At 40.3% G+C, this 23055-nt stretch overlaps 1 protein-coding gene across 1 annotated transcript in view; it reads right to left on the bottom strand.

Moving 5' to 3' along the window:
- Positions 1-23055, bottom strand: part of LOC138818354 (protein FAM114A2-like) — a 69676-nt gene that overhangs the window by 33537 nt on the left and 13084 nt on the right. Inside the window, exon 3 of the mRNA XM_070009352.1 lies at positions 6028-6119. Coding sequence (XP_069865453.1) covers positions 6028-6119 — 92 coding nt within the window. The remainder of the gene's footprint in view (positions 1-6027; positions 6120-23055) is intronic.

The raw sequence follows: 23055 nt of genomic DNA, 5'->3' as shown, positions 1-23055 counted from the left end.
AGCCAGGCAGTGGTGTCTGGTGACTCATGCCTGTAATCCTTCTCAGCTACTCTGAAGACTGAGATCTGAAGATCACAGTTCAAAGCCTTCCAGGCAGGAAAGTCCATGAGATACTTATTTCCAAATAACTTCTCAAAAAATTTAGGGAATAGCGCTGTGGCTCAAGTGGTAGAGTGATAGCTGCCTTAAGTACAGAAAGGGTCAGGGACAACACCCAAGTCCTGAGTTCAAGCTCCACAATTGGCAAAAGAAAAAAGTATTTATCTACACATAGTAAATATTTTTCTAAACAAGAGGAAACTATAGTCAGAAAGAGATCAATGGTTGGAAAATGCTGTGAACAGACAGAACGGTGTGGCTACAGACTGGCATGAAAGAACTCCCTTAGGTAATGAAAATATTCTTATATCTCAGTGAGCCATACAAATACAGAAAATATTCTGTGTCTGTGTATCACAATATACTGAGACTATACAGTATAAACATAATTATTATTACTCAACACAAAGTCATATTGCAAAAAAACCAGTTTTACTGTATGCAAATTATAGCTCAACTTTGTCCTAGAAGACTATGCTGATTCTTAGTAAGGGAATCAATATATATTACAAAGAAGAGTATGTTTCAAAAATAATCAGTTCTCTTTTACCTTTAAAAATCATATAAGAGATCAACAAGTACACCAAGTAATTAAACTATATTATAACAAACACTCTATTATGGAGAGAACTTTTGCTTTCAAGTACTATAAATAAGCTGATATTACACTTGCCTTCCTATACAGCAACTAGAAAACCAGACAAAATATAAGAAAGAACTATTTTTAGACAATGGAAAAAAAGACAAAATAAAAGACTTTGGTCCAGGAGAAAAGAGAAACAAAGTCAACCCTACAGCTGGGCTTTCTGCCTAGAGAAAAGTTCCAAACCCCAACACACAGAGGAGATCCTAAAGACAACAGAACACTCACACACAATGTAAGTCAGGGATAAAGGCTGGCATCAGGGAAGGCTGAAGCAGCTATCATTTGAAAGTCAGAAAACTTCAGAGGATGCAGCTATATAAGTAAAATGTTTCAAGAAGCTACAGATGTGCCCATGTGTCTTTATCTGAATAATATACTGTTAAAAAACACTAGGTAACGCCACACAGTTGGAGAAGAACTAGTGTAAGTAGTAAGCAACACAATCCCCATAGCACAAGCTATGCGGAAACATCTGGTTTTTAAACAATCAAGTGAACAGACTTCACTGAACACCTGAGGAATAAGAGTGAATTCAGAGGAATCAGGGCTCAGCAGTAAAGATTAACTAGTCCTTAAGATTGAAGGCTACACTAGACTCCCTATAATCAAGCCTAACAGAGAGAAGAAAGTGGTGACATTGTCCAAAAAACAAATCCTTTAAATAGGGATACAGGTGGATCCATAGCAAGAATGAGATGTACAAGTCGTTATGTGGAAAAACAAACTTTGAAACTTTGGGGGGAGGAGGAGAATTGGGTGGGGGAGGGTGGGGGAGGATGGGAAGGGGAAACAAAGGAGGAGGCTACAATGCTTGATAAGAAATGTACACATTATCTTGCCCACGTAATTGGAACACCTCTGTACAGCATTTTCACAATAAAAATTAAAAATAAAAAAGGGTGAAGAAAAAATAAAGAAATGTACTCTTAGTTGGGTACCAGTGGCTCACACCTGTAATCCTAGCTACTCAGGAAGCTGAGATCTGAGGATTGTGGTTCAAAGCAAGCCCTGGTAGCAAAGTCTGTGAGACTCTTATCTCCAATAAACCATCAGAAAACTAGAAGTGGCATTGTGGCTCAAGTAGTAGAGCACTAACTAGCCTTGAGCTCAAGAGCTGAGAGGCAGTGCCCAGGCCCAGAGTTCATGTCCACGATTGATAAAAAAGAAATGTACTCTTTACCCAACTTATATAACTGTAACCCGTATCTTTTAGTAACAGTTAAAAAGTTTTGAAATATGAATCTGAATCCAGAAAGCAGGACTGGGCCACTGATGACTCACGCCTATGGTCCTAGGATCTCAGGGCTGAGATCTAAAGATCACAATGGAAAGCCACCAGGGCAGAAGAACCTGTGAGACTTTCATCTCCATTTATTTATCCAGCAAAAATCAGAGGCAGGGTTCAAGTGCCAGCTGTGGGGGAGGAGGACAAGGTAGACTGTGAAGATGGGAGTTCAAACCCCAGTGCCAGAACATAAACATTAAAAAAGAAAGAGGCCTGAAACCGGTAACTCACACCTATAATCCTAGCTACTCAGGAGACTGAGATCTGAGGATCACCGTTCAAAGCTAGCCTGGGAAAGAAAGTCTGTGAGACACTTATCTCCAATAAACCACTCAGAAAACCAGAAGTGGTGCTGTGGCTCAAGAGCTAGAGTGCTCGCTTGAGCAGAAGGGTGCAGGGACAGGGCCCACACCCAGAGATCAAGCCCCATGACAGACAAAAAAAAGTGGGGTGGAGGAAGAAAGGAAGCAAGGAAGCAAGCAAGCTAGCTAGCTAACTAGCTGGATGCCAGTGGTTCACACTTGGAACTCTAGTTATCCAGGAGGCTGAGATCTGAGCATCACAGTTTGAGGCCAGACCAGGCAAGGTAGTCTAGTCCAGGCAGATTTATCTCTCCAATTAATCACCAAAAAAAAAAAAAGAAGTAATTATCACAGAAGTATAGCTGTTGCTCAAGTAGTAGGGTGCTAGCCTTGAGCAAAAAGGTTCAGGGACAGCAGCCAGGTCCTGATTTTAACCCCCAGGAATACCACACACACACACACACACACACACACACACACACACACACACACACACACACACACACGAAGCAGAAGACAACATCCTTAAAGGAACATGACAAAATTGCAAAAAAGATGACCGAGTGATTTCATTGGTATCTTTTACCTCAAACTTCTAAAAAGATCCATCTCTAGTATAATTTCCTTCACAGTGAAATTAATTTCTCTCCTTAGGAACTTTAGAAGATGGGAAAGGCTTTAGGATGAAAATGCCACCAATTCTATTCTGGTACACTTAATATTCAACTAAAATCTAAGTCCATAAAACTTCCACTGAGTAGTGGGAGTTCTCTACTCATGAGACATAAGTAAACACAACCTAAACTCTGCCCTCCATGCTAGCCTTCAAAGGTATAAAAACGGTATATTCTCCCTATCTCTTTTCCTTAGATTTTCATATGCATGATCCATTAACTCTCCAAGTTTTTAAGACATTAATACTAGCCACTCTTCCCAGGGTTTTCCATGATTTTCATTCCCCTCTTAAAACATGGCTCTGAATGACAGATGTCCTTCAAGTGTTTATGAAGTCACTGCTGTTTACTATCCAAACATACTTCTAACTCCTGTTTTCTTTGCCCACTAAAAGCAACTCCTGATAAAAATTTCTGATAATGCTAACAATTTAATCTCCCAATATCTCAAAGCATCAGAGTTAGACATTAAACCATTCTAGTTGCTGGGGGCATGAGGAGAAATGAAACTTCCTGTCTCTGTAACTCCTGAATTTGAGCTTATGTGTTTGAGAATACCATACTTGCACTCACAGCATGATCTGACAACAATTACAAAATCATAAAGTAAACAACAAAGAAAACTGAAGGTACCAGGACCCTACGTTCACCAAAACAACATGCAATAGTCTATTTCTAGAGTCCTTTAGGGAGAAAAATAAACTCATTTTTTAAACACATAGTGTGTTAGTCACAGCCAAAATAGCCTCACAGTAAATAGCCTCATCAGTAAGAACAGTGCCTCATATATGGAGTATTTTGCAGCCATGTCTACTGACATGGCTACTGACCCATGCACTATGGACCCAAAGGTATATCAATCCAGTTCTCTCTTAGGTATACACAAGTAGTGATAGTGGAACCTGTTAGTCTCTGATGGGTATATACGCCAAAACATGATATAACTCTGAAGATGGAGAAAAACAGATAGAATAAATCTGCTTCCAGAGGAAAAAAAAATAGAGATGAGCAAAGACTATTAAATGAGAAACAATACGGGCTGTGAGAGATGAAGAAAACAAACTGGTCTTCAAAACTTTTCCATACGGCTTAGAAGTGCAGGTTTCCTTTTGATCAAGACAAACTTCGAAGAATAAATCTTGGCACAGACCAAAATGTTTTTAAAAGAGACCCAGAAACACAACAAATCAAAGAAAGGTTGGGCACATGGGATTACATGAAATTGCAGAACTTCTGCATGGCAAAGGACATAGCAAGAGCAATAGAAAGCCCACCGATTGGGAAAAGATTTTCACTAGCCATACAACGGACAAGGGTCACATATCTAAAATACAACTTGAACTCAAAAAAATTTAATTTCCTAACAACAAATCCTCAAAGAAACAACTGCCCAATAAATAAGTGGCTAAAGACTTAAAGAGAAACTTCTCTGAAGAGGAAAGAAGGATGGCCAATGGACACATGAAGAAATGCTCAACCTCCCCAGCCATAAAAGAAATGCAAATCAAAACAACATTGTGATACCACCTCACCCTTGTTAGAATGGCTAGAATCAAGAACTCTTATAACAACAGATGTTGGAGGGGATGTGGACAGAAGGGAGCTCTTCTGAATTGTTGGTGGGAGTATAAACTTGTTCAACCACTTTGGAATGTAGTATGGAGGTTCCTCAAAAGAGTCTACATAGAGTTTCCTTATGACCCAGCAATCCCTCTTTTGGGCATTTACCCAAGTGATCACAAAGAAGACCATGCTAAAGCTACAAGCACGACTATGTATACTGCAGCATAATTTACCATAGCTAAGATATGGAACCAACCCAGATGCCCCTCAGTAGATGAATGGATCAAGAAAATGTGGCATATATACACAATGGAATTCTATGCCTCCATCAGAAAGAATGACATTGCCCCATTTGTTATGAAATGGAGAGTTGGACAAAATTATATGAAGTGAAGTAAGCCAGGCCCAAATAAACATAGGTCCCATGATTTCCCTTATTTGCAATAACTAGTATATGTCTAAGACAAGCAGAAACGGTAAGAAAAGTTGATGGTAGGTGAAATGATCCCCAAGATAAGGACACAAATGTTTTTTTTTCTTTCGTACAATTGTTTCTAACATATTTATAAGATGATTTCTTTGTTGCTTTGTATGTCCCTCCCCCACGGTATAACCCCTGTTTTCACTGTATTTGATGTTGGTATAATTTGTGGAGGGGAAGGAAAAAAAACAAATATTTTAAATAGGGATACAGTTGGACCTATTGCAACAATGTCAAAAAACGAACTTTACAACTTTGGCACGGTGTGTGTGGGGTGGTGATGGAAGTGGGGGGAACGGGAAATGGGAAGGGATGGGAAGGGGTAACAAAGGAGGAGGCAATAATGCTTGATAAGAAATGTACTCATTACCTTGTCCATGTAATTGTAACACCTCTGTATGGTATTTTCACTATATATATATATATATATATATATATATATATATATATATATATATATATATATATATATATAAACCCTCACCTTCATAAAAACCCAAATGCAAAAAAAAAAAAAAAAGAGAGAAAAGGCTAGAATGTACCTCAGCTCAATGGCAAAACACTTACCTAGCAATTGCAACATCCTGGGTTCAATGCCTAGTATCAAAAAACAAAAGGTAGAAAATCAAACAAACAAAAAACAAAAGGCAAAAAAATAGCCCTAAATAAACAAAAATCTTTTTTGGTCCTGTCCGTTTTAAATTCAGCCAACCGTGGTTGCCATATAAAGTGCTAAGTAATTCTTATATTCAGCATATATGGCAATATAATTTTATTATACAGCAGTCCTTGAAATTACTTCAGATGCAGAGTAGAGAGATATGAACAGTTACAAGACATAGATCTCTAACTGGCAGCTGGATTCACAAGGCAACCCACCACAGCTGTAGGATGTCCCCATGTCCTTAATATCAAAAATGCACAAGCTAGCTACTGAATCCAAAGTATCCTAGGACTTAATGTTTCTCTATACTGACCTTCAGCAGCTTGACTTCAGCTGAAATCTCACTGGGACTAGGGATCCCAAGGGAAGACTCTGTCGTTTCAATGATGTTTGAAGTATCTTGTCCTAGAGAAAAATTAAATTTGTTGCTCTTTATTACCCAAACTTACCAAGCTAAATTCTAAAAACGAAATATCAAAGTGTGTATATCTAAAATCATGAATGCTATAAGACAGGTTATTTTTAACAATTGGGGTAATTATTCCTTGAAAATATCTCCTTAGTATAACATTTTTTAAACAAAACCCTGATATATCATCATTAAAGAACAGACATTTATAGCAATTCCTAGACTTCATTCTAATAAGAAAATGCTACCAATTCTACTAGCAGTGTCTATCATCTCATGATTATTTTTCTTCAAACAATAAACCCTTGAACAAATGTGGAAGGAGAATTATTAACTAAGTCCTTTGTAACACAAATCTGTAAAACGCACACAGACAGTAATGAAATGACTGATGATTTTACCCACTGTGGCCACTGTAGCTGAGGCTGAGGAGAGCAAGGACTTGCCCCCGGGGCCCCAATATTTCCATCTGGCCTGGGGTATATCTTTGGAAAGTTTCCTATTGTCCCAGTAAATGGGGGGGGGGAAGACACAAGAAAGTGTGAAAAATTGTTGAGCCAGAGTACAATATACATAAGTTATCTAATTATTAGCTAAAGTATGGGAACCTAATAATATTTGCTTAATGCATTGCTTGACTGATAGACAGTTATCTGTGTTTATTATGTAGGCACCATGCAGCAAAGGAAATTACTGCTGATGGCATTTATAGAACTGAAAAACTATTATTTATGGTTGTAAAAATAAGAAAAGAAATGTAAACCTAAATTAGCATTGAGCTTGAATCTGTCTTTTTTATTGTGAAAATACTGTACAGAGGGTTTACAATTATATGGGCAAGATAATGAGTACATTTCTTATCAAGCATTTAGCCGCCTCCTTTGTTTCCCCTTCCCATCCCTTCCCATCCTCCCCCCGTCCCTCCACCCAGTTTTCCCTGACCCCCCACCAAAGTTGTAAAGTTCGTTTTCGACATAATGACTTGTACATCTCATTGTTGCAATGGGTCCACCTGTATCCCTATTTAAATGATTTGTTTTTCTCATTGTACCAGGGCTTCACACATTTGGCTTCCTTGCTCATGGCTGGCACTCTACAACTTGAGCCATACCTCTAGTGTAGCACTTTGCTGGCATTTAGTTGGAGATGGAATCTGCATTCATCTGGACCTAAGCATCCTCAGTAGCTAAGATTACAGGTGTGAGCCAGGGGTACCTGGTAAACTCTAATATTTTTAAATCCCAATATTTTAATAGAGATTCTAGCTGGGCACCAGTGGCTCACGCCTGTAATCCTAGCTACTCAGGAGGCTGAGATCTGAGGATCACAGTTTAATGCCAGCCAGGGCAGGAAAGTCCATGAGACTCTTACCTCCACTAAACCATTAGTGGTACTGTGGCTCAAGTGGTAGAGTGCTCACCTTGAGCTGAAGAACACAGAAATAGTGCCCAAGCCCAGAACTCAAGCCCCACAACCCACAAAAAAAATAGAGATTCTGTGATACCTGAAAAGGGAGAACTTCTGAAGTCTCAGGGTCCCTGGAAGACCCAACTTCTGGTTTTTTCAACTGGACACTACAGCTTCCTTTAAGTCTCTTGATTGGTATGTTGGTCAACAGATTCAGTATTCTTCACAGACTCAGAATTCTCCACTGACTCACAGTTTCTTTCTTCAAGGATAGGACTTGCTTCAGTTATCACTGGAGTCTCAGGATCATCTTTATCAGAAAGTCCAAGGGAAAAAGTGATTGAGGTCAGCTTTTTTTTAGTATAAATTATTTGTCTAAATCTTTTGACACTTTCACAGAGTCACAGGCAGGAACATTAGTAAATTAATACAGACAAGATCCCACAGATCTTCCACCAGGTTCTCCTAGTAACAGCTTTCATAACTGAAGCATAATTCATTGTGGCAGAATCCACCAATCTTCAGCTTTCAACATATTTCAACTGAAATTCTGTCACGTAAAGAAGTATAGATGGAATTACATAGCATGTCACTTGTTAAGATTTTTTACACAGCATTTAAGTCCCTCCAGACCCACTTGTATTAAGACTTTTTTTTTTACTGTTTCTGAATAGTCCATGGTATAAATGTACTTTGGGACTATCACAGAAATAAAATGATTCAGAAAGCTTATGTACAGGTGTTTATGGGAATGAAAGCTATCTCTGGGAAAAATGCCTGCTCAGTTAAATTTTAAATGTTACTGTTAGGCTGGGCATGTACCTGAGTAGTAGCCTAGCATGCATGAAGCCCTTTGTTTGATTACTCAGTACCACATACACAGAAACTGGCACTGTGGGTCAAGTGGTAGAGCGCTAGCCTTGAGTTAAAAAGAAGCTCACGGATAGTGCCATGGGACTGAGTTCAAGCCACAGGACTGTCCAAAAACCAGGTATTGTTCTATTTTTTCCCAAGTAAAATATCATTTTACTTTCCTAGTGGCAATGTATGAATAATCAAGTTCACTTGAATTCTGATCAATCTTGTGTTGTCACTATTTTGATTGAGCCATTTAGACAGGTATGTAGTGGTACCTCACTGTGCCTTTTAAGTTACATTTCTCTAAGGGCTGGGACCAAGGCATCCTTTTATGTGCTTATTTGCTGAATATATACTCTTCAGGGAAACATTTATTTGTATCTTTTGGTCACTATCGAATCATTCTGGTTTGGTTTTTATCATTATGTACTACAGAGATTTGAGAACACTGTATTTTGGAGATTTAACTCCTCTACTATGTGGTTTGCAAATATTTCATGCTAGTTTATAGTTTATCATTTTCCTGTCTTCCTAGGGTCTTTCCCTGAGCAAGTTTTTCATTGTGAGGAGGTTCATTATCTATTTCCCCTTTTACTGACTATCCTTTAAAATCGTTAGTAATCACTTACTACTAAAACTCTTCCAGAGATTTAATCTATCCAAAAACATTTCTGTCAGAACAGTTTTTTAGGGTTTTGTTTCCTATTTGTAGTGGTGGCCCTAGTGATTAAAAGATGTCTCTAATACTTTTGCTTTTGTTTTTTGGATAGGGTTTCCTAATTTGCACAGGTGAGCCTCAGACCACGAATTTCTTACACTGCCTCTCAAGTACCTAAGATTACAGACATAAACTACCATGCTTGCTATCTCTGAAACACTAACTTTTTGTTTGCTATGCTCTTAAACCATAATCCTCCTATCTCCTTCTCTGGAATATCTAGGATTATAAGTATGAAACACTTTCTGGGCATTTTGTTATTATTAAAAATATTCATCATAAATATACCAAAATTCTGTTAGTATTGGAACATTTGATGTTACGAAAGAGATGACGTCAGAATATCCCACATCCACAAATCAGCCAAAGACAAATGCTGGAGGGGATGTGGAGAAAGAGGAACCCTATTACACTGCTGTTGGGAATGTACACTTATACAACCACTTTAGAAAGCAGTCTGGAGGGTCCTTATAAAGCTAAAGATTGACCTCCCTTACGGCCCAGTCATACCATTTTAGGCATCTACCCTGAACAACAGGAACCAATATATAAGGACATGTGAACCTCCATGCTTATTGCAGCACTGTTCACAATAGCTAGGATATGGAAACAACCCAGATGCCCCACCACAGAGGAATGGATCCAAAAATTGTGGTATCTATACACAATGGAATATTATGCAGCCATTAGAAATGACAAAATAATGGCATTTGCAGGGAAATGGATGGAGCTAGAAGGAATCATGTTGAGCGAGGTAAGCCAAGAGCAAAGAGACAAACAATACATGGTCTCCCTGATAAGTGGATGCTAAATCCAAAATGTTAGGTGATATGACAAAATTAACAGGACTTAAGAAACAAAGAACTCTCACTCATCTGGTCGAACCACTACTAAATATCCCCATGCTGCTGATCACATGTATGGTGTATATGTCTACACTGTTATATGTTATAGACTGTGATAGACAATTTGCTCCAGGAAAGTTAGAATGAACTTGTGACTTTAAATGAGCATCATTATTCCACAATACTGTGAAATTTTGGAAATTATGTAATCACTTAATCACAATTTAAAAACAAAGAACCTCGGGGAGGTAGGGAGGGAAGGAATGTTATGGGGAAAACAATGGAGGGGTTAACAATGCTCAATAGAAAGTGTACTCATTACCTTGCTCATGTAACTGTAACCCTCTGTATAGTATCTTTACAATAAAAAAATTAAAAAAAGAGATGACGATTGACTTATATTTCATACTTACTTATGTTTTTTTTTTTTACAGTGTGAGCAATAGAATTCAGGACCCCACACATACCAGGGAAGAGCTCCACCATTTGGCTATATCCATTGACCTCCTACTTCAACATTATTTTTGCCAGTTCTGGGACTAGAACTCAAGGCCTGGCCACTGTCCTGGAGCTTTTTTTGCTCAAAGCTAGCACTCTAACACTTGAGAGGCACAGCCCACTTCTGGCTTTTTCTGTGTATGTGGTACTGAGGAATTGAGCAATGGGCTTCATGCATGGTAGGCAAGCACTCTATTACTAAGCCACATTCCCAGCACCTCAAATCAACTTTTGAGCAGCAATTCAAATACCCAATCTAATTCCTTCCAGAAGAGCTCTTTGGGAATTAAATCAATATCATATTGGCCCTTCAACAAAGAGAAGGAGAACCAAATAGCTTGAGAGAATTAATATATTTCCTGCCCTTTCCTTCACCCTCTTCTTTTTTGCTCTCTCTCATTTTATTTCACCCTCCTTCACCCATACACATAGGTATGTATAAACCTATTCTATAGAGACATGGACTACATGCAGGAAAGAGCCAATATATGATATCAAATGTTTCAAATAGATTTTATTTGTTTTTTTATGTTTTTGTTTTTTGTTTTTTGGTCTAGTCATGGGGCCTGAACTCTGGGCCTGGGCGTTGTCCCTCAGCTCTTCAGCTCAAGGCTAGCACTCTACCACTTGAGCCACAGCACCACTTCCGGCTTTTTACTTTTTCCTTATGTGGTGCTGAGGATTGAACTCAGGGCCTCAGGCATGCAAGGCAAGCGCTCTACCACTGAGCAACCTTCCCAACCCTCAAATAGATTTTAAAAACATACTAGCAACTAATAAGGCAGAAAGACCAGCACACTACTATAATTAAGATATACACCAAAAATGCTAACAGAAAGGAAAACAACCATTTTGAATCAGAAGACAATATTCATACACAAAGTACCAAACAAAAGTCTAGAGCTTGGAGTGTCAAACCTAGCCTAGAGATGTTTTTAATTTATCTATATAGTGTCTAAACTTTTAAATGAGTTCCATGTTTAAAAACTAGTCTTCATAAGCCAGGCCCAAAGAAACATAGGTCCCATAGTTTTCCTTATTTGCAATATCTAGTATATGTCTGAGTCAAGCAGAAAAGGTCAGATAAGGTGATGTTAGGGAAATGAACTCTAAGATATGTATTCAAATGCTTTTTTTCTTTCATGTGATTGTTTCTAACACATTTATAAGATTATTTCATTGTTGCTTTGTATGTCCCTCCCCCACAGTATAACCCCTGCTTTCACTGTATTTAGTGTCGGTATAATTTGTGGAGGGAAAGGGGAAAAACAAATCATTTAAATAAGGATACAGGTGGACCCATTGCAACAATGAGATGTACAAGTCATCATGTCGAAAATGAACTTTTGTGGGGGGCGGGGAGGATGGGGGGACAGAGGGGAGGATGGGAATGGATGGGAAGGGGAAAAAAAGGAGGAGCCTACAATGCTTGATAAGAAATGTACTCATTATCGTGCCCATGTAATTGTAAACCCTCTGTACAGTACTTTCACAATAAAAAAAGAAGAAGAAAAACAAAGGAGAAGGTAACATTGCTCGATAGGAAATGGACTCATTACCTTGTTCATGTAACTGTAACCCCTCTGTACAGTATCTTTACAGTAAAAAATATATACAAAAAAACCAGTCTTCATACAAATGTGCAAGTGTCCAATTTCCCTTGAAAACTTGAAACAAAGGCTCTATACTGACTGGTTAATAACTACCTCATGCCAAATGGTCCTTTCAGGCAACTGGTCCTTTCAGGCAACGCTCCTGCACCTCAAAACTGGCACTCGAATTCAATTCACTCATTTATGTTAACTTTATTAGGCCCATAGGCATCTGCAAATGTCTGCCATGAGAGGTACATAGGATTATGATAGGTGAAAATGCCAGAGAAAGAGTTCAAAGGTATAAAAACAATCCATGAGAAAGCTCAAAGTTATATATGGTACCAGTTGCCTAGAGCCATTAAAATACCAGGGAGAAAAACAATCACAAGGCATGAAACCAGAGAGCAACTTTAAGACACCTTGGAGCTAAGCTGTATGTATACGTGTGTGTGTGTGTGTGTGTGTGTGTGTGTGTGTGTGTGTGTGTGTGTGTGTGTGTTGTATAATATGTGTAATTCATGCACGATATGTAACACATACAAAATATATCATTGTAGAAATGTAATTCATGTAACTTCATATAAGATTAGGACATACTCTGAAATAGGAAACAATGGTAATCTCTATTTTTTGGTCATCACCATCTAAATTTGAATCTACATGATTTAAAGATCATCTAGAGGCGCTGGGAAGGTGGATCAGTAGTAGAGTGCTTGCCTTGCATGCATGATGCCCTGGGTTTGATTCCTCAGCACCCCATATGCAGAAAAATCCGGAAGTGGCACTGTGGCTCAATTGGTAGAGTGCTAGCCCTACGCTGAAGAGCTGAGGGACAGTGCCCAGGCCCAGAGTTCAGGCCCCAGGACCGACCAAAAAATCATCTAGAATGTTCTAGACTGGAAGACTATGATTTTATATTGTTTATGCTGTTAATATTATTAGTAGAAGGAATGTAGATACTCTACTCTCAATGAATTCATCATCTCACAGCAAACATAAATGAATAACAGGTAGGTGAAAGTGAAATTGCATTATTTAATGGTTTCCTAAGTTTTCTGGGTATTTTATGATGAATTGGAAGAGAATACACCAGTGAACTAAGAAAAAAATAAGCTGAAGGGATTCATATTTTTAAGGAACCAAAATGCATATGCTTGTGTCTCTCACACCTACCACACACCCTCAGGCCACCTTTTCTTTCATTTTCTCTTCTCAGCAATCAAGGCTACCAGCACCTACTCTGGGACTTACCTTGCTCCTGCCGACCACAACTTGGGGAGTACCATGCACCCAGCCAGCACCACAGCCACTGCTGACACCTCCAAAACATGCTCCCAATGCCTGGAGAATACTTCCCCCTGCTGGGTGGGTCTGGCCGCGTGTACTTCTTGGTCCTGCTTCTTCTTAGATCTGATGCGGCTGGGGTCTGGTTTGTTGAGTTTGGGCACCAACCAGTGGTTTAAAGGTTGGCTGACCATAGTCATTGGAGTGATGTTGGCTTGGAAAAGGAGACTGCCTTTGTGTTTTTGAAGATCTGACCATCCGAGAGGTACTGAGTGCCAAGTACCCTCCCACATTATCCCGAGGTCAGGGGTCACCCAAGCCACTGACTTGGCAAGGCCCAAATGGGCAGAACAGGGCTGTCCAGGCCAGTAGCAAAGTGTTTGAGAGGACGCTTAGTTATATGAATGGGGCAGGAAAAGGTGAGGGAGGACTAACTAGCAAATGCAAAGGCCTTAACAAATTTTAGCAATCCAAGAAAAGAAAAAGAAAAAAGCTGCAAAAAAAGGGAGGCCAAGTAAATTGGAATGTGGCTTAGTGGTAGAGTGCTTGTCTAGCATGCATGAAGCCCTGGGTTCAGTGCCACATACACAGAAAAAGCCAGATGTGATGCTGTGGCTCAAGTGGTAGAGTATGTTCCTTGAGTAAATGAAGCACAGGGACAGTGCCCAGACCCTGAGTTTAAGCTCTAGGACTGGCACAAATAAATGGGGGTGGGGGTTGCACAAAGATAAGATGAGGTCTGGGATTTGGACACCATGTCTTGTCAGGCTTATAAGATGGGATGAAGTTTTCTTTTTATTTTCTGTGTGTGTGTGTTTGTGTGTGTGTGTGTGTGTGTGTGTGTGCACGCGCGCGTGCGTATGCGTATGTGTGGTTAAATGGCGATGAATCTCAGATTTTCCTGCCCAAGCTTGTCTCGAACTATGATCCCTAAACCTTAGGCTCCTGAGTAGCTAGGATTGTAGGCATTAGCAACCTGCACCCAGCTCAGGATAGTTTTAACTCTTAATATGGAACTTAATGGGAAATGGCAGTAGGTTTCTAAGCAGAAGTGTAAGATGCTTTGATTTGTGGTTTTTAGGATGACCCCGGACCCTTCCCTCATCAAAAGATGCATCTCATTATTTATCCTTCAGCAGTGTAAATGTGTGAAGTCTGGACTTTTGGAGCTAGAAAGGCATAAGGTTATAAATATAAGGAAAATGGAACTTTTCTGAGGTAAAGAGAATTGTATTTTTTTTGTCAGTCATGGGGCTTGAACTCTGGGCCTGGGTGCTGTCCCTCAGCTATTCAGCTCAAGGCGAGCACTCTACCATTTGAGATATATAGCCAGTTCCAGTTTTCTGGTGGTTTACTGGAGATAAGAGTTTCATGGACTTTCCTGCCCAGGCTGGCTTTGAACCATGATCCTGAGATCTCAGCCTCCTGAGTAGCTAGGTTTATAGGCGTGAGCCACTGGCACCCAGTGAGAATTGGATTATCTAAGAATCCAAACATGTGGTTAGGTATGAAACTCAGTGGTTACATATCTTGCCTAGCATGTGCTAGACAGAAAGAGAGCACAGAGAAAAAGAAAAAAGAAAGAAAAAGGGAGACAGGAGAGGAGAAAAAGAGAATCCATGTTTTCTACGGCTTCAGTGTTTTCAGAAGAGCCATCATAAGAAATAAACCTTCCCCAGAAATTTTGTTTACTTTTATGTTTTTGTTTCTGTCAGGTGAGGAAATTGAACCCAGGCTGGTTATTTAGGGATAAATCTCTGATTTGTCTGCCTGGGCTGGCTTCAAATCTGGATCCTCAGATCTCAACTTCCTTAGGTAGTTAGGATCATAGGCTTGACCACTCTAGCTCTGGCCTCTTATCCTGCTGTTTCATCTAATAGCTGCTACCTTCCTCTTACCTCATTTCTGGGGCTTGAACCCATGGCCTGGGAATTGCTTTTGAGCTTTTTTGTTCTAGCCTAGGGCCCAGCCACTTGAACAACAGCTCCACTTCCAACTGTGTGTGTGTGTGTGTGTGTGTGTGTGTGTGTGTGTGTGTGAGTGTGTGTGTGTGTGTGATTGAAGATAAGAGTCTCACAGGTGAAAAGCTATTTAAAGAGAACAGTAAAACAAATGTAGTTAAACCATTGTGTCAGAACAGGAGCTCAAAAGATCATACAATTTAAGTAAAGAAAGGGATTATAAGGATAATCAGCATCCAAATCAGAAAACTAACACTACTGGAGCACATCAGCCCTAATTAGTGACTTAGGTGCAGGTGCCTCCAAAGACTCCACCAGACTTCTAAATCCATGTCAACAAGTATGTTTGTGCCCTCTTGCAGTACTCTGGTTCCTTATCATTATGTCACCTTAATCTCCTGAAGAATCATTGGGGCTAAACTGGAACTTTTAAAATTTCATGTGTGTGTATGTATATTGCACATACACCTATAATAAGACTTAAACTAAGGGCCTCCCACTCTACCTTGGAGTTTGGTACTTAACCACTTGTTCTATACCTCAACTTTTAGCTTTTTACTGATTAATTGGAGGTAAAAGTCTAACGGACTTTCCTGCTCAAGGTAGCTCAGAACCATGATCCTCAGATCTCAGCCTCCTGAGTCGCTAGGATAACAGGTGTGAGCACTAGTGTCAGGCTTCTAAACTAGAATATTAAGCTCATCTCATAGATAGTGAAAATCACCCATAAACTTTTTCTTTATGCTGGGTTTGAACTTTGGGCCTGGCCTCTGTCCTTGATCTTCTTTTGCTCAGGGCTAGTGCTCTCCCTCAGGGGGATTTTTTTTAATGTTTTTTCATTAGGTCTCGAAAACAAAGTCCTCCCCTTGAAGAAAAGGTGCTGGATTTGTGGACAGAGACTATGACTTTCACCTTCCTTAGATTTAACATAGTAGCAGATAAATAAATGCTAAATAAATGCTTCTTGATTCCAGTTCCATTTTATGTTGCTTCTGTTAAACCTAACTCACTTTATGAATCTCAGTTTGGAAGGAAACCCTCTTGCAGGGAACTTCAAGTGCAGAAAACCTTATAGGCAAATCAACAATATCAGGCTAGGTTCTCAAACAGAAGTTGAGGTTGAAGCACAGGCACTTCATCAGCTGGGCCATTTAGAGAGGAGGCAGAAGATCTTGCTGGGATACCAACCTGGCCCATGTCCTTCTCAACCGTAGTATCTGTTTCCCATCTGTTTCTTAAGCTAAACATGCACAGAGATACCCTTTGAAGAAAATCTCTTTGCAATTGAACTGTAGACTTAGATTATTTGCCAATTACCATATAAGAAACAGTGGCCTCATCCTGAAAAAAACTGGCAAGGATCACCTTAAGTAGGTGACCAAAGATACACCCAGGCAATGAGACATCAGAAACTGATATGAGGTACTGAGTTTTCTCATTCAGTCATAAAATTAGGCATACAAAAACAAACTAACTAACTAATATCAGCCTAGCTGGGTCTCAGTGGCTCACCCATGAAACCCTAGCCACTCAGGAGGCTCAGATCTGAGGATATTGCTCCAAAGCCAGCCCAGAGAGGAAAGTCTGTGACATTCTTATCTCCAGTGAACACCAGAAAACTGGAAGTGGTGTTTTAGATCCAAGTGGTAGAGTGATAGCCTAGAACTAGCTCAAGGATAGCAACCAGGCCCTAAGTTCAAGCCCCAGGACCAAACAAAATAAAAAAAAAAAAAAACACTCACCCAAGTCATACTAGGAGGCTTCCCACAAGATCAGTAGCTGCCCTTTCCAAAAGTGTCAAGCTCATGCTAAAGAAAAGACATTGGAAATGTCACAGGCTGGAGGAGGCAGAGGAGGTCTGACAGATCAAGGGAAAGCAGGATCCTGGATAGAGCCTGAGTGGGGTGCCAGTTCTGAGGATTCAACTCAAGGCCTGGGTGCTGTCCCTTAGCTTTTTTGCTCAAGGCTGGCACTCTACCACTTGAGCCACAGCTTTACTTCAGGCTTTTTGATGGTTTGATGGAGAGAAGAGACTCAAAGACTTTTCTGTCCAGGCTAGCTTTGAAACTCAGTCCTAAGATTTCAGCTTGCTGAAGAGTTAGGATTACAAGCATAACCCAACAGCGCCAGCTGTATTTTCTGTTTTATCTTACAATAAAAATAAAAAGATTGTGTCTAAAATAATATTTGGGAGGGAGCAGAGGAGAGTTCTGCTTCTACTATTGACTCTAGCCGTTTTTGTCTTGTGCTACAGCTGCAGGGCAGGGCACATGGGCAGGGTGTGGTTCAGGCACAGGCTCAGCCTGCCTAAAACACGGAGGTAAAAATGAGGTGTACCTAGTACTGGCAATAGCTAGTGGTCTGGTTTGGCCTTCTAGTGTAGGGAACAGAATGAAGTAAAATGAGGAAATAATAGTAGAGGGCACAGTATGTATATCACATTATGCCATGACAACATATTTGTTCTTAACCTGTAGGCAAAAGAGAAAAGGTACATGCTTCTTATCAAGGATTAATATCACCTCAGCAGTCACTTCTCATTCCTCTTTACAAACAAATCCTGATTTTGTCCCATCATTCATACTGTTGTTTTCTGTGTTTTCATAGATGTCTGGTGCTGCAATAGCTAACTTGTGACGATGAACTTTAGCTGGGAGAATATACCCAATATGGTCAATTCAAAAGATGGTAGGAATATAAATATAAGAAGACAGGCTGGGTTCAGGTGGCTCATGCCTGTAATCCTAGCTACTCAGGAGGCTAAGATTTGAGGATCACGGTTCAAAGCCAGCACAGGCAGGAAAACCTGTGAAATTTTTATCTCCAGTAAACCAGCAGAAAACCAGAAGTGGCACTGTGGCTCAAGTGGTAGAATGCTAGCCTTGAGCTGAGTTGCTAAGGGACATTGCCCAGGCCCAGAGTTCAAGCCCCATGACCAACAAAAAAGAAAAGAGAAAAAAAAAGAAGACAGTACTGAGCAACTGAATTAATGAATTCTACAGTTACCCTTGTGCCATGGTTATTATTATGTGAAATAATAAATCTTCCTATCACTGAAATGATTTGGGCCTTTTATTAATTATACCTAAAAGCAGCCAAAATTATGCATGAGTCCTAAAGGAAAATAAAAGGCACCTAGAAGTAATATGAGAAGAAAAATATAGGTGAAAAATAAAAATAAAGACTAAAATGCATTAGGTGCATAGGGCCCTAAAAAATTCTCCCAGGTCGGCAGAAACTCGCCTGGAGTTTCAGAAGCCAGCTCCAATTTACATGTAATCATCTAAGTCTATCTGCTATCAAGGTCTTAGAGGCAGTGATCTCTGGGAAGAGGAAGAAAAATGAAAGGGAAATAAAATTGAACAACTGTTTGTGGAGAAACCAGCTGTACATGAACAATTTCCTTCCATGGAATCTCTATTTATCTGAAGGGAATTTCTTCATCAGAAGAAGGTATATGAGGAGGAGACATGGCAGGGCAGCTTAGAGATGGACAGTGACTCATCTGGGATGGAAGCAAGAGCTAGCACGTGGCAGACACTGAGCCCAAAGCTGAGCCTGACTCTGGATCCAGAACCTTCCCAATGCACTGTCATGCCAGAACTGAAAGCCAAGCTGCAAAGCCACCAAGAGCTGCTTCTAAGCCATTCTGAACACAAGCTGGTATTTCTGCTATCAGTAATAAGGGATAGTGAAACCAGGGTGGGCCACTGTCCTCTGTTCCTCCCCATATGGCCATCACCTGAGAGAAAGTACTCATATTCACCCATGCGTCTTACCAGAAACTCCAGGTATAGTCGAGCAGAGCACTTGAAAGCAAGAGCCCAAGAAGCAAAGTAGATGGCCTGCATCCAAATCCAAGAAATGTAACTCACTGAATTGTCACTGTGGCCAGGCCTGAGCTTTTCCAGCCAGTCCCTTAGACTCTAGCCTGAGAACAGTATCTATTAGGATGAGATCATATAAAACATGGATGAAGGCCCCATCTGACTGCCACTGCCATTAAGAACAGTATCGTAGGATGGGTGCCAGTGGCTCATGCCTGTAATCGTAATCAGGAGGCTGAGATCTGAGGACCTCGCTTTGAAGCTAGCCTAAGCAGGAAATTCAATGAGGCTCCTTTTCTCCAATAAAGCAACACAAAAGCCAGAAGTAAAGTTGTGACTCAAGTAGCAGAGTGCTAACCTTGAGCAAAAAGCTGAGGGACAATTTCTGGGCTGGGGGTGGGGAGAAGACTTACATCAAGGCCCTCTAGGACACGTATTCTCGCTTTTGCCCATTTCCTTCAGAGCATTGTAGAGCTCCACCTTACTGACTTGCCTCTCCCTATTTTAACACAGGATGTTCACTTGGCCAGTTTTCCAGGGCTACCTGGCTATCTTGTAGCCTCCACAGCAAAGAACTATTTTCTCTGGGATTTAACCAAGGTTCCAATACTGTCTGTGATTGGTTAACTGTGCACATTCCAGAATCAAGGATACCTGGGCCCATCTGGCTTGGCAATCTACTGTTGTGGCTTACAGCATATTGTTCAACACCTCTGTTTTCTTGTAATAGTTCTTACTCATGGGTCCTAACGGTCACAATAAAACAACTAATAGGGTTACTTGTGTACACACACACACCATGTACACTGCAACAGTACTACAAAGGAAACAAGGCAACTCAACAGGGAGCTTCAGGACTCAACATCTACCAAATTCTAAGTATTTCCTGCTTCTTAAGTAATTATTAATATTATTCCTATTTTGGTGCCAGTACTGGAGAGTGAATTCAGAGCTAGGGCACTGAGCCCCACTCAGCTGGGGACTGACCTATCCCTTAGCTTTATCTGCTCAAGGCTAGTGCTCTACCATTTGAGCCACACTTCCAGTTCTGGCTTTTTGAGGTTAATTGGAGATAAAGACCCTCCCAGACTTTTCTTTCCAGGCTGGCTTCAAACCAGGACCCTCAGCTCTCAGACTCCTGAATTGCTAGGATTACAGTTCTGAGCCACCGGCACCTGGCTGCAATCTTTTTTTTTTTTTTTTAACTTGAATGTTTTTTATATCTCTTAGATATGGAGATCAGTAACCTCGGCTGCCCTCATTTTTCTTAGCTATATTTTCTTTCTCTTAGCTCCTTCCTTAAACAATTACTTTTTATTTATTTATTTTTTATTTATTTTTTATGTTTTGTCAGTCATGGAGCTTGAACTCTGGGCTTGGGTGCTATCCCTCAGCTCTTCAGCTGAAGGTAAGTGCTCTACCTCACCACTTCTGGTTTTCTAGTAGTTTATTGGAGATAAGAGTCTCACAAACTTTCCTGCCCAGGCTGGCTTTGAACCAGATCTCAGCCTCCTGAGTAGCTAGGATTACAGGCATAAACCACTGGCACCTGGCCCTAAAACGATTTTTGTAGGAATTTCATCCCCTATCTGGTAAGAGGAACAATAATTTCACCTACTAATAAGTAGTTTGTCACAGATAGCAGTCTGTGAGTATGAAGCCTGGCATGTAATAACTGCTTACTGAAACAGGCATTTCCTGCAAGGGCAGAAAGAGAGGGGGTCAATGCCCAGGAGTACAAGGCATCTCTTCCCTGATCACACTAAGAGCTCCCTGAGGACAGGGATACAATCTTCAGATTTATTACCCCACATGGACAATAGGCTGATTCTATACATGACTGATGTCACAGAGATCTTAGTACTCAGGATACCTCCTCTGTGTCAGGACAGGAAGGAAGGAAGAGGACAGGGGGCCTCATAGACAGGAAGCTCTTGAAGCAGCTCACCACGTGACAAAATGAAGACAAGAGTGTAATGAGGAGACCATCACATCCTCTGGAAGCTTCTCCCACCAGAGGTTAAGACTCCAAATATCAGCTCTGAATTTTACCAGTCTTGAGATTGGTCCTCATGGGCCTCAGTTTCCTCATCTGTACAGGGTGGAAAATTATTGTCTTGGTCAAATACGAGGACAGGGGAGCCCTTTTTCCACAGAAAGGAAGAGATTTTTTTTCTGAAGGTAAAAACTAAACTCCTAGCCAGCTACTAGTGTTTCACACCTGAAATCCTAGCTACTCAGGAGGCTGAGATCTGAGGATTATGGTTTTCAACCAGCTCAGAAAGAAAGGTAAGTCCTTGAGTCACATAACTTCAAATAACCACCAAAAAGACAGATGTGGAGCTGGGACTCAAGTGGTAGAACACTAACCTTGAGGGAAAACAAACAAACAAAATCAAACAAAAAATCTCCTGGCCTTGCATGTAAGACCTAGCCCTGCATTCAAGCCATAGGACCAGCAAGAAGGATAAAAGGAGGGGAAAAAAACCTCTTCTTAAACAAGAATACAACCTAAGAGGCTTTCAGCTGAATGCAACTAAAATAAAAATGGGAGAGCCATTCGTTTTCTGAGGATGACTATTTATGAGGCCAATTTCATTTTCAAGTGATAATGAGTCCACACAGCAGCCTACATACAGCCTAGAGTCCAGAAGAGAGGGAAAGCACCCAACCCGAACTTTGTGGAAGCTCCACAGACACCTGTGGCGCTTAATGAGAGCAATAATCAGAGCGATCATCCAAATCATGATCAAGATAAAGTGTGGCAGAGGGGAGGAGAGACATGTAGGTGGAAAGGAATAGCACTTAAGTTTTTTTTATTTCCTCAAGAAAAACTTCTGCCTGGAATAGATTAATTCCATCTACATATTAATGTGAATTACTAATTAATGACTTGAAAATGCTTTCAACACAAAATGCTAAGCAAATGCTTAAAAATAACGAGTCTCTGGATATGTCTCCAAAAGAAATATGCTAGCTTCCTTAATTTTCTCTCCCTTTTGTAACATTTAAAATGTTATGGTTTGAAGGAAATGGAAGGGAACTATGGAAATTCACTGAAAGCACAAAATCAGGAAATTAGAAAGCCTTGTCAGGTAACTAACTTCCTTGGAGCCCCTATGAACACTCTCACTGCACATTCCCTGGTGCACAAAGTGCTGTTGCACACATCTGAACTGCAGTTCATTCTTGGGATGCTTAAGCACAGATCATGTCTTGCATGTCTTCATAGCCTGGCCACACAACACTGTACCAGGTGCACAGCAAACAGCCAATAATGTGTTACATCACCAGGCCTTCTCAAAAGAGATGGGCATGCCTAGCTACTCAGGAAGCTGAGATCTAATGATAGAAGTTCAAATCCAGGGCTGGATTATACTCAATGGTGAAAAACTAAAGCCATTTCCTCTTAACTCAGGAACAAGACAAGGATGCCCACTCTCTCCACTTCTCTTCAATCTAGTATTAGAATGCCTAGCTACAGCAATAAGACAAGATGCAGACATAAAGGGGATCCAAATAGGGAAAGAAGAAATAAAACTCTCCCTCTTTGCAGATGACATGATCTTGTACTTAAAGAATCCCATAGACTCCACTCCCAAATTACTCAAGCTGATTCAACACTTGGCAAAGTAGCAGGTTATAAAATTAACCCCCAAAAATCAATGGCCTTTCTATATGCCAACAATGAGAAAAGTGTGGCTGAAATTAGGAAAGCAACTCCATTTGTAATAGCCCCACAAAAAATAAAATACCTAGGAATTAACTTAACCAAAGAAGTGAAGGACCTCTATGATGAAAACTTTAAAATCTTGAAAAAGGAAATCAACACAGAACTTAAAAAATGGCAAAACCTCCCATGCTCCTGGATTGGCAAGATTAACATCGTGAAAATGGCAATACTTCCCAAGGCTATCTACAAATTCAATGCGATACCTA

Source organism: Dipodomys merriami, unplaced genomic scaffold (genome assembly GCF_024711535.1).
Source record: "Dipodomys merriami isolate MVZ:Mamm:240054 unplaced genomic scaffold, mDipMer1.0.p SCAF_74, whole genome shotgun sequence".
Lineage (NCBI taxonomy): Eukaryota > Metazoa > Chordata > Mammalia > Rodentia > Heteromyidae > Dipodomys > Dipodomys merriami.
This window is presented reverse-complemented; position numbering and strand designations above follow the sequence as displayed.